General features: G+C 38.9%; 1 protein-coding gene across 7 annotated transcripts in view; it reads right to left on the reverse strand.

The window, feature by feature from the left end:
• ANO5 (anoctamin 5) overlaps positions 1-15,749 on the reverse strand; it is a 63,213-nt gene that overhangs the window by 31,722 nt on the left and 15,742 nt on the right. For 3 of the 7 annotated variants that reach the window (XM_059848300.1, XM_059848299.1, XM_059848301.1), the window contains one exon: positions 4,309-4,422. In XM_059848300.1, the coding sequence (XP_059704283.1) occupies positions 4,309-4,422 (114 nt within the window). Of the gene's footprint in view, positions 1-4,308; positions 4,423-5,437; positions 5,483-11,407; positions 11,456-15,749 lie in introns of all 7 variants that reach the window. The other 4 variants (XM_059848297.1, XM_059848295.1, XM_059848298.1 and 1 more) reach the window with 2 other exon arrangements.

The raw sequence follows: 15,749 nt of genomic DNA on the forward strand, positions 1-15,749 counted from the left end.
GAGCTGGTTGGTTTTAATCTGTACTTAGAATTTTAAGCCTACTGCCCCAAAGCTGATGAACTATCCCTGGTGCATTTATTTCTGACTCTGCTGCAGATGCCAGTCTGCAGTCAAAGAAGCATGAGGGAAGCTCTGTAAGTCATCACATCCACCATTTTATGTGGATATCTCACATAATGTGGGATAAGCACAGACTAACTTTATCATCTAACATGTGCTGGGCTGTAATGAACCATCCCACTAAGATTAAAGCAAGATCCAAAGTCCAGCAGTACGATCATGCCCAAAGCAAATGCAACACTGCATAACCAGGGAAGAGAGGTAACTTCTATAAACCCAGTTGTGATAACAATGCTGGCACAACAAGAGGTAACAGTGCAGGTCCAGCTCCTGGTGAGTCCCTTCTGACCCAGCATATTCTGTCATTCTTTAACTCTGTGAATTCCTGGCCCTGCACAAGACACTCCAGGAGTCACACTGTGTGCCTGAAAGGGCTGTGCAAATGCTTCTTGAACTCTGCCAGGCTTGCTGCTGTGACCACTGCCTGGGGGAGCCTGTTCCAGTGCCCAACCACCCTCTGGGTAAAATAACCTTTAGTTCCCAATAGCCAACCTAAACCTCCCCTGACTCAGCTTTATGCCATTCCTTTGAGTCCTGTCACTCATTGGTCTGAGGGAGAAGAGACTGGTACTTCTCTCTCCTCTTCCCCTCACAAGAAAATTGAACACTGTGATGAGGTTTCCCCTCAGTCTCCTCTTCTCTAGGCTGAACAAACCAAGTGCCCTCAGCTGCCTCTCATAAGGCTTCCCCTCAAGACCCCTCACCAGCCCCGTGGCCCTCTTTTGGACAGTCTCTAAATCTCTGTCTTTTTTTATATTGAGGTACCCAAAATGAGACACAGCTCAGAGCAGAGCAGGACAATCCCTCCCTTGCCTGGCTGGTGATGCTGTGCCTGATGCCCCCCCTAAGACAGGGCTGGCCCTCCTGGCTGCAGGGCACTGCTGACTCACTGAACTTTGGTGTGGGTCCCTTTCAATGCAGCATGTGATGTGATTCCTTCTGCAACTACCAGCCAAACTCCTGCAAAGCTGTGTGGTGTGCTCTGAGTTCAGAGTGAGCCCAGCTTTCAGCTCCTCCTGCAGACCTGGGGGTGCAGCTGCTGACAGGGCTAACAGCAGCAACAAGCATCTGATACTTGCTGCCCCTGGCTCCCTAACTCTGGCCTGGCTGCTACCTCTAAGAAAGCAGAGGTTTCTGTCTGAGGTGATGAAAACTGGGAGAGGAACTCAATGAAATTTCCTTCTGTATCTCTGTACCCCACTGGGGACAGAGGGACTTTGCTTTCACTCAGCATAGGAGTGGAGTTACTTTGCACAGAGATCTATGAGTCCTAAGGCTCTGTAGTTCTTGTGAAGGAATATGCTCATGGACAACAAAGACTAAGTCGTGGTCATACATCAATACTTTGTTAGATATTTTTATAAATTCCATTTATTTTTTCATGTTCACATACATTTCATATGGTGGTGAAATATTTCCATGTGTGTTAAAGGCTTGAAGGAATATTGCCTCAAAAAAAATCCTAATTCTAATTTTTGTTCAGAGGCCTTTGTGGTTTGGATTTATTCATGTAGCTTCAAGTTCAAAACAGCATTCCAGTTGAAACTGGAATGTATCTGGGAATATCAAAAAAGGTAAAAATTGTTCAGCATGAAACTAAGGGAGAAAATGAACAGACTGTCTCATACATCTGTATCAGGGATATGTTGAATCACACAAAGAAGTTATTCATCCCATTGTTAGAAATGCAGAATAAAGCTGTTTCCTTGAGACTAGGAAACAAAACCCTTTGTCACAGCTGTTACTCTCCTCACAGAAACACTTCTATTCTCAGCTGTTCCATTCTACTGCACCATTGTGCTACTGTAAAAGAAACATTTCTTTCTATGATAACTGTACAATAGCAAGTGGAGTGGATGTCAGACAAATTCCAGAGGCTGCAGTTCATCAATATTTAAATCTTGATACCACAAAGACAACAGCACAGTACTTGTATGCTAAATAGTCTGCACTAATTTATGGCCATACTAATTGCATAAAGATCTATGGTGAATATAATTGTAGGGTATATGTAAATGCCCCATGAACTGTGTAAAAATAAAACTGATATCTCCATAACAGTTTGTTCAGTGAGCACAGAGTTCATCTACAGGGTCACTGACCTTCCTCCATGAGGCCATAAACTCTTTTGCAAGGAACAGACATACACAGAATTAAATACCACAAGACTATATGTGGATGTTTATGCCTTTTGAAAGACAGAGATATTCTCCTAGGAAGTGCATTTTTATGTCAAAGAGGAAGGAAACATTAGCTACTAACTCTTGGGCTGTTTCCCATGTGAATCCTTCAGTCAATAATGATACCCATGGACATGTGCTCTGGTCTGGCAAAGATTCCTACTACCCCCTAATGAGCCATAAATCAGTGAGAAGGAAACTGCAGCACACAACATGAGTGAGTGACTAGACTGGCCATCTGACTCATTTTCCTTCCCACCTAAACATAACTAAATAGTACTCAATTCTACCCTAATTTTAAATAATTAAAGGATAACGAATGGAAAAGTTTAAGAGTTGCTTTGACAAATTTTGCATGGGTATCTTTCTTCTCTCTACACTGAGTGGCATTTTCTTCCTTATTTTTGAAATGTATTTTGTTTCAGGGGAGAAGAAAGCATCTAGCTAGGAGTGTAGCCTAACAAAGAGTCAGGGTGAGTTTGAAAAAGTATGCTTGTATATAAACCTGTGGTATCATAGTTATCAAATAACCTGGTCTCCCAAGAAAATTTTTGGAATGTGGTTAGCTGAGCAAAGCTGAGATGCTTAATCTGGGAAAAGCATCATACAGAGACAGGACAAATTTTTGGATTTTTTAGTAAGAGTAGGATATAAGGGCTGTGTTCTATGCTTGATTGTATTTGGATGCAAGGACAGGCAGCAGTAGTTCTTAATGGAAACTGTATTTTCTTCATAAAAGAGTGAAAGCAATATGCAAATTTTTTAACAGCCTAATCTTGCAGTATTTTTCCAAAGGAAATTTGTATTTTTAATTACAAAATAGTTCAATATGACAAGATTATAATTGTTCTTTGCTTCAAAAACTAATAGTTTTGATCATGATTTTGTCATAAGCATTGGTGTAATTAGTTTTTTCAGACACCCTTATCTTTCAGAAAAATATGATTACTTGAGAATGTCATTTTTTTAGTGCCTCTCCCCTTTTTAAATTTTTTTGATCATGAATAAACTTTGGAATTATATTTTGGAGAGACTAGTTTGTAAATGTAACCTCTCCTGACTCTGAAAGAAGGTAGTTAATACAGAGAAAAAACAAATTTAAATACTAATTTTTAAAAAAATATTGTGTTTTGTATAAAATTTGTTGTCTTGACTGCCTCTCATTATCTTGGATTTTTTTATATAGCTTGAATTTATGTTAGCCAAGTGATTGCTCATGTGTCAGTGTGAGCATGTAACAAAGAGGTGTCCTTAACTGATACCATCTGACCTATTATCACCACTCAGGCAACTGGGTCTTGCTGGCAAGTTCAAGGTTAATCACTAACTGGCATTTGAGAGAAAGTTTGGTTTTGTGCTCTGTTACATAGGAGGACTCTTCTCAAAGCCACTTTAAATATTCTTCTAGAAGAATGAACACACAGATGCAGACAGTAGGTCAAACACAGGGAAAAGCTCCAGGAGGACATGCTGTGTCTCAGAGTATATTGTAAGAAAAGAGTCTCAAAAGTATTAAAGAAAAACTGCATTGAGTATTGAAGCTAAGAATCTATTTCTCCTCTAACTACAGTCAAAGAGTGTGAAAAATTAGGCATTGTTAAATCTTGTTTGGATGACCTTTGCTTATTTAGAAGAATAATCCTCCTTCATTTGAAAGTATTTACAGGTGCAAGTATTTACAAATATTTCTCCACAGTCTTAGCTAGACTGTTAAATGAAGAAGCAAAATAATTTGGATTACTTTGCTCCACTGTATAATATATTGCTCAGCCTACATAATGAAGAGTGATCAATTCAATAAACACAGACACAAGAATTTAATAAAATTGGATCCTGACAAACAGTAAATTACACAGAAATGTTCATACACGGGATTGCTTTTCACATAGTTATAGATTTTTTTAGGTGAATTCTATTCCAGATGAGTCTAGTGACCCGAAAGGGTTAGTAACTGATATTCATCTTATTATAAATAAAAATTAAGAGGACTTCAAAAAGACAAACTTACCAACTTTTTTTCCCATTCCTTATTAAGATCCTCCACATAGGAGAGAACAAAATCAATTCTCCTGACACCATCCCTGAAGAAAATAGAATCTTTGCTTTGATGTCTTTTATCAATCTGCAGAAGACACAGGAATATGAATTAAAAAAACAAGCACTGCTATTTCTCTAAAATATCAGAAGGCAAAGAAGTTCCCCCATATTGCCACCGTTCTTCAGTTTCTTTAGAGCTGAAGATATATCTGGGCAAGTTTTAACCAGGGCTACATCTAGTTTTATTTCAAAATTAACTGCATATGTCCGCAAGCATTACATGTAAATAACTGACACAGGAAAAATAAATATATATATATATATATGTTAGTGTTGCAATACTTGTGAATACTTGAAGCAGGTAGAAAAATGTAAATTCATGCATTTTCCTCTACATAACAACATTCACGAAATCAACCACCACAGAGACATATGTCCCAGCAATGACCACACAAAAATAGCTCACAAAAATACAGGGGTGATGTTTCAACATTGAGTATTTACTTTCATGGGAAAAAAATACACCTAATAAAAGATACAAATGTAATGGGGTAATTAGTATTCCAAGTGATCTATTAAAGGTCATCTTTTAATTTAGCAACATGCCAGAATGTCTTAGTAACAACATCCACCTCTTTCACTATTAGGCCACAATAATTAATGTTAGGCAAAGGAAAGACTGTAACCCCACTCTCCTAGGGAAGTTAACTCATTAGGTAATATTGTTTATTATCATATCAATATTCAGCTCTATCAAATCACATACAAGACATACAGCAAAGTGCTTTCCATATAAGCAAATATTTAGTTTAAATGTAACTGTACTGAGGAAGGTTGCTGTTATTTTTCAACCACACCTATCAGTGAAAGTGTATTTGTATAGGGCTGAACTGGGGATTTATTTTATTAGAGTAGGAACAAAGCAGAGTATTATGTCTCTGTCTTTTCCCTCTCACACCATGCAAGGATGCATGTGTTCCCTGAGAATATTTATTTGTAACTGTGACCCTTGCTCCCAGTTAACAGAAGGCACCACACAGTGAAGCACATTATTACTGCAGCATACAAGCCACTTGCAACAGCACTGATCACTGCTTTACCCTGAGACGTCGCTTCAGGAACAGATTATACTTCCTTCCACTCTGCTGGAATAACCAACAAGCAGTTAGCAGGCCCACTCTTTCTCTTCAAGAACCAACTGCTTCAAGCACATACACCCCAACTACAGTGAGTAAGAAATCCATGTTCTTTAAAGCTAGGAATAGCCTCCAAAAATCAGAAAAGCACAATAATATGATTATCATGTCTTTTCTATTAAAGGCAAAGCTGGGCTGGAATCTGTTTGGACAGTAAAAATGTTTTAAGACAATGATTTCTATAATACTACTTGCTATCACTTCCATACTTCAGCAGATTTAAAAAAGAGCAGTAAGAAGTGGCTTTGAGTGTAGAGCAAAGGTTCCAAACCACTGGCTCATGCATAGTGCATGCATGCTTCTGTAACGCTCAGGTCAGACCCACTGGGACATAAAATGACAAATGGCAACCTTGTCATTCCAGAGCTGACAAAATTACAAGTAGTAATATCCACATAATTCATGTGTTTATCTTTAAATAGGCTGAAATTAAATAAAAATAATTGAAAATCCTACTGTTCCATAGTGTTGCACAACTTTATGCATCTTCATTAGACACACTGGTAACTGCTGAAATTAGGCACTTGAAGCAGCCATGCATTAGCCAGAACTCCTGTGTTCCTATCCTAGCCCTTGGGGAGCTACAAAACACTGTTGCAAATCAATGCAGCACAAAAAAAGCTAAAAGAATTTACTTCCTGAAAATGCTGCCATCCGTTCTTTGCCTTTCCTCTTCAGCAATTCTGTTAAGGTTTTTTGTTGTTTATCTTCTTGAGAAATATTTACAGCAGATCAATTAGAATACTTTGTACTCAGGACAGCTACCTCAGAAATGCTTTTGCTTCCAAATGCAGTACCTCTTTAATCTTTCATGATTAAATGGCTCACAAAAATCATGGAAACCAGGAGCAGAAAAGAAAGAGCATTTTTCTATTCTATCTTGTACTTACAGGTTTAGGTCTTTCTTTGCAAATATAATTGTGACTACATGCAAACTGCAAGTTCAGATACCAAGTGAATCAAGTTCAAACAGTGCATAGAACCATGCTAACATCTGTATAGAATCAACAGTATTGTAATTATTCAGCCTTACAGCAAGTAAACCCCAAAGTGCATTCTAACAACTTACAATGTTAGCAACCCCCTCAACCACTGATTAAAAAAAGACAGTGACTTTCACAAGCACAGAAATTGTTCTAGTGCACTAAATTCATATACAGAAAGAAGAAATAAAACAATAAGCAATAGTTACTTTGATAAAAAGCTCCTGCTGAAGGAGCACCCCAAATTGTTTGGGTTGCATAGTTATAATTAGATTATTCAATACAACTGAAGAAGTATTTTATCTTTACTGCTATCAAAATTTGGTCATTTTCTAAGATGTATCAGAATCCTCAGTAATTAAAGGTCTGACTACCAACTTAAGAAGATGCAGTAGTCATTGTCAGATCTGCTAATAGAAGGGGAACACTTATCACTTCTCTCTCCTCCTGGAGATCATCCTTTGAGACACAGGATTATTCACTGTGGATAGTGACAGGCCTGCTTATTAAACCCATAAATTATTCCTTTCCATTTTGCTCCATTTGGATTTCACAAGGAGAACGAGATCAGTCTTGCACATTCATGAAGGTTTGTGCATACATGTGTGCCTACAAGTTTAATGCATAGAAAAAGTTGGTAATTTGCATTGATTCTATCAGTGAATCATTAAACATTTGTACATCTTATTTCTTAACAGCTCTTTCCAGAACTGCATAAACGCAGTTAGTGATCCTTGACAACCTGCACTTATTAAATGAAGGTACACCTCATCACAAAAAATATTCTGAAATGTCTTCCTCCTGCAATACAGGAACCAAATTAAAACTTCCCAACACTGAACAGATAGCAAGGTGAAGCTTTTTAGTAATTAAGTTACAATGAGAACTACAGAAGAGATGGAGCCCTGAGGCATATGGTGAAAACTCAAGAAGCAACAACCACAAGTCTCAACAGGAGAAATTCCTACTGGATGAGAGGCTGTGGTTGGGTGGGAATGGGTACAACAGATTGCCCAGTGACTCCATCCTCAGAGATAACACAGCCTGATTAAGCTAGGCCAGGACTGACCTGCACTGACTGTGCAACCTGATCTATGTTTGAAGCCAGCACTGCCTTGAGGGGCAGGTCAGCCATCCAGAGGTCTCCCCAATCCAAGTTCACTGTAGGATTCTGTGCAATCACATCTCTGCAAACATTCAGCATTTACCAGGGCTTTCAAAACATCAAATAAATCCATCAACAACAAAGCAGGTTACAAACCCCACCTGTTCAAAACACAAATAATGCCCCCCTGTTATCCTGTAACAGCTTTCCAGACTCATTAGTCTAGTTATCTGTCTAAGAGCTGTGACCACTCAGCTTGTGGACAGATGTGTTAATTGAATGCTATAATGATCTATCACAAAGAGATAAATTTTCTTTTCATGTGGCATAAGTGCAAACTAACAGGATTCATATGGTATTATATTGATAGTTATAGTTATTCTCTATTTGATGATTTCTCTCTAGACACCCAGCAGAGGCTGGGGTATTGGACCATGTCCAACCAAACAATCCTCCAAGTACCTAGGCTTGCAATCCTCACCTCAGACACAATCCAAAGCCCTGCAGTAGGAAACCCTGACTCAACAGGACAGGTGACAGGAGAGACAGAAATATGAGTCTCCTCGAGCCAGGTCTCATAAGCTCTTGGAGATATATTTCACACCCAAGATAGCTCAGCTACCTCAGAAGGCCTAAAATCAGCAGGATGGCTTCTGTGGTAGTGCTGGAAACAAAAAGGTTTTATTAAAAGGCAAAATAACAAACTCTTTACAGAGAAAACCTGAGCCAGGGGCAAGAGGCCCTCCTACCCTGGTAAAACACCTCACAAAAGCCATTGGTTCCTTTGCTCTCTTCTTTTTCTACTAAATTGCTCAGGAGGGACCTTCTGGCTCCTGCCCAATTAGCTCCTTAAGTCTGAGGTGAAGTCCCCCAGCTCCTATGAAATGTCTTTTCACCTAACTGAGGAGAGAAACTTCTGGGCTTATTTCCTTTTTAAGGGGACAAAGGGTAATTTTGTCACTCTGTCAATAAGGGGCACGTTCCTCTAAGAGAACAAGATGTCTGCAAGGAAACAAAGCCCAGCTGAGGATGTAGAAGGCTGTCAGAGCCCAGGGTCTGTCCTGCCTGGACTGGCTTGGGCTCGGGGTGTAAATGCTGGCTGGCAGCCCCACACAGACACAGATCCACCCAGACTCAGCGCTGCTGAATGCCTGCTGAGGAGTCCTTGGCTCCACAGGTGCCTCTGAGACATTCTCCAGGGCCAAGGCAAACACTGAGGCCCAGGGAGCTGGAGAGGCAAAGCAGCTGCTGCAAGTGGCACAACCACCACCCTGGCACACAGAGTGCTTCAGAGGAAGGGCTGCGGGCTGAAGCTGAGCCACGGGCACCCTGCTAAATGGCTCTGTGGCCTCACTGCCCCCCTGGCACACTGACAGTGGGCCCTGGGCAGTGTGGGCAGCTGTCCCATGATGGGTTAGTGGTATCACAGAACCCAAAACACAAACATGCTCTGCAGATTATACCTTAATTATTTAATCCTGTATGTTTTTACGGGACTCTGAGGGATTTCTATTTCTGGTTATCCATCCAACAGGAAATGTATCCTTTCAGCTCACTCAGCACAGCTCTCACCTTGGCATTGATCTTCCTCCAAATACACTCTGCTACTAAACATCCCAGCCCTCTCTATGTCCACGCCTCAAAGACAGGGAAACTTGTCCTGGAGCAACATTATTCAGTCAGAAAACTGCAAGCTCCTTATTTTCAGAAACACCCTTCCCAAATGCAGTGCCTCAGACCTCAAGGTGTCCCAAATGTCCAACCCCACAGAGAAGGGACTGCAGGTTCTGACCTGAGCACCCTTCCACTTCTGCTTTTGTAGCTTTGATCTTTTTTGTGGGAGGGTGGTTTAGAGCACATTTTCAGTACCAAAGCAGTAACCAATAGCAAGCAGAGATGGAGGAACACATTAGCTTCATTAATTACAGCACAGGGCAGCACCTCTGGCTGTGACTAACAAGAAAGACTAGATGTTACATTATACCATGGAATGGTTTTTATGATCCCCCAACAGCACATCAAGGAATTACATTATCATAGTCATACATTACCAGGCAAAAAAACTATCTGAAACTACAACATTAAACTGATTTATAACATTTTGCTGGCTTAAAAGATACAGTCTGCAAACAAAATATTTATTTTATTAACTGCATACCTTTGATAATCACACAGCAAGTTGGATGTAAAACAGACACTGTAAAAACCCCAAAGAACTACATTAAAATGCAACTAGGTAATTTATGAATTAGCAATCTACAGCAGAAAAACTTTCAGAGTACAAAAATGGACAAAAATATAAGGTTTGAAAGCTGAATCGAAATACAGAAAAATCTCCATAGCTGAAAAAGCAGGAAACATTCAATGGCTTAAAAACAAAGTGATCACCTTCATTTAGATCCCCAGTTTGCATGGAATATTCCTATAGTCCTCCTTTTCACTGAATTAAAACATGCTACAGTAAAACCACATGGCTTTAAGTGCTGCGACACAAAATATGAACATACATATTTATACATATATATGAACTTAAACATAACTTTATAACTACATATCTAAATTATAGAAATGTATTTCCAAAAGTAAAAAGTTCCTGGAAATACATTTACAGAACATACACAAATATCCAGGTAACTCTCCTGAAAATCCAAATGGCATATTTGTGGTTCATGCACTCAGCTCCCACTTTACCAGAGACCCTTTCCATGAAGTTCTCATCATTCTTCTTCCTTGAAGGAATCCACACAACTGAAGAGCTCACTCACTCTAAAGACGTGTATTAGCAAGACTCTTAACACCACCCATCCCAATTTACACTTCATGCAGGTTATAAGGTTGCACACAAAACTAAAACCTTTCCCATTCAAAGAAACACAAAATCCCGTGTATTTCTTGCAGCTAAAACTTGCAAGCTGCTTTTATTACCTTCACTCATGTTTCAATTCTGAACCCCATTAAAATCTGAAAGCTTGAAAACATGCATTTCAAAGCAGTTTGAGACACCAAGATATTTGCACTGAAATATAAATGCACATAAAAAGCCTCTCAGGATAAAAGAATACATTGACCAAGAACAGAACCAAGAAAAATGAAAAGTAAGCTAGGAGAGCGTACGTGTTAATGGAAGACACCAGAGCCCAAGGTAAGCAAGCAGACAGTTTTAATACACCTCAGCATGTACTTCTTCAGTTATTTCAAATGACTTTTTGTGCTTTTTCTACATAAAACAATAATGATTATTTTAATTTTCTGATATATTTGAGAATTTATATAGTTATCTTGTCTGTGAATTTCAGTAAGCGGCTATCCTGAGCCTTTCCTTATTATTTACTACAATGAAAAAAAGAGGCAACATATTACAAATGATGTCAGTGTTTGTTTCTTGCTCTTTAAAACATGTTAAAGTATCATGCTGACTCACAGAACCCTCAGGCCATCATGATAAAAAGGAAACCCACATTTGTTAATAACACCAGAGTCAGAATACATCCTATATCCCATCAAACCAAAACAATGATAAAAAAGCAAACTTTCCAGTTTTCTCCACCAATCTCAACTTTTCAATTTTGTCTATTATCCTTTTGATTTATTTGAATTTATCTCTTAAGTCATCTCTAGGAATAAATGCAAAACCACATTCATTTTTATTAACTAGAAAAAACTGGTTTTAGAAGGATGGCATGCATGAAACTGGAAAATTTTCTGGTGAGGGATGTTTTGGCATACTGTAATAGAAGACGCCACACAAATTCATGCAAGGAAGCATGAATACTTCTCACTGCTTACCACTTGATGTTCAGGGATGAGTAAAGTAGTCTCAGTGCTGTTTAGGCCCTGCCAGTGGCACCACGGGAAAAACAATGCTGTTAGCGATGATGCAAAGGCTAATTCAGATTTAAAAGTAAAGGCTAATTCAGAAGAAACAGTGTAGCTCCTGGTGTAAGCTGCTGAAAAGCTCTTCTGAGTGACACATGGATTTTCAGTCGAGATAGTCAGTTTAAACCAACCTGTATTCTGCAGAGCAGGTTGGTCTCTAGCCTACAGTACCAACTTTTATGTGGTCCATCCTGATTTTTAAGCAGTAATAATTACAATTTTTGGTAAGAGTTAAACAGTATTACTCATCATTTCCATTAGAAAAATACAGTCTAAACAAGCTGGTACAGATTATCATTTATGAACTGGTGAAGTGCAACTGTTAATAGTACTCTTATTTTGATCCCAAAGAGAGAAAATGTACACAGCATAGATGAGTGGGCATTCAGAACAAATGTGCTGCCCCTTACTTGGCTGGTTTTTGACTACAAACTGAAATTATAGAGTGTACACTGAATGAAAACAAATGCAGAGAGCCAAATCCTTAATCTCACAGTGTAGACAAGGTAAATTGGTACCAGTAATTGCAGTTACACCTAATGAGACTACTGAGGGCTTCCCAGATTCCAGCTCTGATCCACACCTGATTTTAATTGTACAAGACCTGAGTGCTCACTGTTTCCTGTATGTTGATATGGAGGCTGCTGCAACATCCTCAGGCCAGACTCCACACAGATATGACAGGAACACCAAGAGCAGATCCTCTGCAGAGCACAGCCACCCTACACACAAGGCCATCAGCTCCCTGGGGCCTGGCAGCACTGATGGGCTTTGAGATCAGGTGCTGCTATTGCAATGAATAATGGCCTACAATACCTCAGCAGTTTCTCAATATCTAATTCTGTTAGTCAGTATCTTACCACACTTATGTTTTGTCTTGCTTTTGTGGGCTTTGAACACAATCCACAGACAGATTTAAACAGTGCAACCAAATTATGAAAGTCCATTATGAAAATGCAATAGCTCTCTGTGGAATTAAATTAACTTTCAATAGAAGCAGAATATTAACAGCATTTTATTATTATTATTATTGCATCATTTACTGGTTTAGAGTTGTAGAACTACAGAAAGTTTATTACCCCAAATGCAATTTTCATAAAGTACTGTTGATTAGTTTTTAAAGAATATTTTTTAATTTTATTACAATTTCTCTTGAGAGAAATCACTCAGGTCCATTCCTGTCCTGGTTACACATCAAGTAATACACACATCTTCACATTCTTTTTGAATGATGCCATGTCTGGGTAGTTGCTTATCTAAGTAAGACAAACATGTCCTTTTCAGAATGCAGTAAAATAAACAGAAAGATCAATCTGTTTTTTGGCAGAGAAACAGTGCAAATATAATTAGCAGCACTGTGCTCTTACCATAAGGTAGTCTGAACTGGGTTTAGAGGTCTAATCCTCCTGCCACTGATGCTACTGGAAAAATTTGCACTTTAGTAGAGAACTAAGGGCTGAGACACTTAAGTGGGAAGTTTTTCTCCAATTATCCACCATAAATACTTGCCATGGAAAGTCCTGTACAATCTTAACACTGCTGAAAACACAGCCTTGCTTTTCATTGCTGCCCTGCGCTCCTGACCTCTGCACTGCTCAGATTCCCCCCCATCCACTCTGGTACCCTTCCATCTGCTTTTATCCAGCCTCTCCATCCTCTACTCCTCCCCCCCACTGCTCACCATCTCTTCCATGGTTAGATGGAAATACAGGCTTCAGCCACCCACTGGTCCTTACTGCCCACACTGCTTCAGAGACAGAATTTTACCACATCTAGTGAAGCACAAAGCTGTGAGGTGAAGACACACAGCTGGCAAAGGCCTTTGAACTTCCCTATGCATTCTGTTAAATGCTTTCCTGTTGGTCATGGGATCTTACCCTGCTCAGTGTAACTGTCAGAAATTAATTAGCTCAGGTCATTAGGATTAACTATTTTTAAACTGGTGCTCATACCTTCTCCTGCACATTTCAAGCACTCTGATAGAAACACACTGCTTTTTCATGATGTGCAAAGTCTGTGTACAGCACAAAGGAGCTCCAGCGTTGGTAACACATGACATGCAAAGCATGAATCAACTCAAATAATCCATCTGACTCTGTTGAGATGAAAACTGAGAAAGCTGGCAATGGTGGCAGTAGAGTTGGGCTGGTCCCTCTCACTCTGGAATCCACTCTTTTAAGTCTTTTATGCACTCCAGCTCTCCCCAAAATAGCCCTCGTGTTTTTGTTAGACTTGGAAGAAGTAACTTTTTTATTTCTTTCTAGATTTTGAAACCAATTCGGTCCATCTCTGCAATACTAACAATGGTATTTTATGTTTCTCTACTTAAAGATTCATCAGTCTGAATTAAAAAATGGACAGGTATAAAAAGTAATGCACAATGTGATGGTGTTTCTTCAGAAAAAAACCCCAACCAATTAATTTGGAACACCTGCAGCACCTGCTGCTCTGAAGAAAAGACAACCTATAAGTCAAAGTGTAATTGTGGTAAAAATGCATTGCTTTAATAAATTTGCCAATTTACTTCTGCTGACCTGGCTTAAATAAAGACAGCTTGTTCACAGATTTTCTTATGAGCAAGTTACATTATGGAAAATCCTGATTAATTTTTAGTAAGCATTTTCTTGGTGTGAAATTAACAGAAAGGTAAAAACTTAATGTATAAGTGTGCAAAATCAATTCCTCTCTCTCCACAGGTAGAACAGGGCACAGTTTTTGCAGTCTTACAGAGCAGGGTGATCACCTGCCTTCTGTGAGGCTGAGTCCACATGCACACCAAGCAAACATCTCTAATTACTTTGTGCTTCTTAACTGGAATAACAAATAGTCCTCTGTATAGATGGACCTCTACAGATGCTGATAAACTCCAAAGTGGTAATTCAATTTTGCATAAAAGTTGTACTAATTTTACATTTATTCCATCTGAATGGCCTGAACTTTTACTATTAGAAAATGTAATACAAATTCAAATTTTTAACCTTTCCTCCAATCTTAAAACAACTGAGTGATCTTCTTTCCTCTTAGGCACAGGAATTCTGTTTTGTCAATGTGTTTCCTCTTCATTTTTACTTATTAACCTGAACAACTAATTACAATCCCTGAGCAGACAAACCATCGTATATTTTTCTAGTGTGCTTTCTGCACAAATAGAAAGCACAGAGGAAAAAACAGTTTCTCAGGTTCTATTTCATTCATTTTCCAATTTGCTTGAAAGGACTTTCAGAGGCATTTATGTATTTCTTGGAACAGGAACTCCTTAAGGACTGATTCAGGTAGATCCTACACAGGGATTCACTGAAGACAGTTGCCCATCCCTAACAGAAGTGGCTGTCTCTGTATTACTGATTTAACAAGGACAAAATTTGAAGCAATCCCTACTGCAGAACTCACTTAAAAATCCCCCCATTATATCACTTTTTCTTCCCCTTCTCCTGGCTGCTGTTTGTGGAAAACATCTCCTTGCCTCCCTGCATGACAAAGCATCTAGAAATTATTTATGCTATAAGTCTTGGAATATGAAAAGCTGATGAAGTCCAAGTGATCTTATTTCTTTTGGTCCTGTGGGAGATTTAAGAATAAGAAAAATGAGACTCAAGAAGAAGCAGTCAAAAAAAAATGGAACAAATCTAGGGTGAAATAGGCAAGAATGCAAAATCATGAAGGACAAAATGCACCACTGATTGCTGCTCCAAAGCTTTTTGAATCCTGGACCTCATCCAGCTTTTGTATATCAGCTGGCAGGCTTCACTAGAGACTGTTCTTCACTTTTTGTTTTACTTGCACCATTCCTTCTATGCAAATCACATATTCCTCTGCAGATTACAAAAGAAAGAAAGAAAAAAACAACCGACCACTGAACTATGGGTGGGGAATGTTTCTGCTCTCCATATTAAATCTAGATTGATTTTTCCCCTCCTCTGTAGCTCAATCAACAATAAGGCCTTAGCTTTTTCTCTGTGCTGCTGACAGAAGCATACCCTTGCAGGATGTTATGTCTTTTCTCTTCTAAAAGAAAAGACAGACTGAGCATAATGAAGTAGTGCCCTGAATGGAAGTTTAACTCTTTCCCAATGTTTTTTTTTTTAATTAATTCTATTTCTGTTTTAAAATTACTTGACTTAAATTGGTTTAGAAAATCCAAATATTCATATATTTTAACTGCAGATACATTGTTAATTGACAAGAAAACGACCAGCCTATCACAGAAGTAAAATCATTTAATAGAGAAATGTGCTATCTGTAAAGCCAAGAA

This window comes from Haemorhous mexicanus, chromosome 6 (genome assembly GCF_027477595.1).
Source record: "Haemorhous mexicanus isolate bHaeMex1 chromosome 6, bHaeMex1.pri, whole genome shotgun sequence".
NCBI lineage: Eukaryota > Metazoa > Chordata > Aves > Passeriformes > Fringillidae > Haemorhous > Haemorhous mexicanus.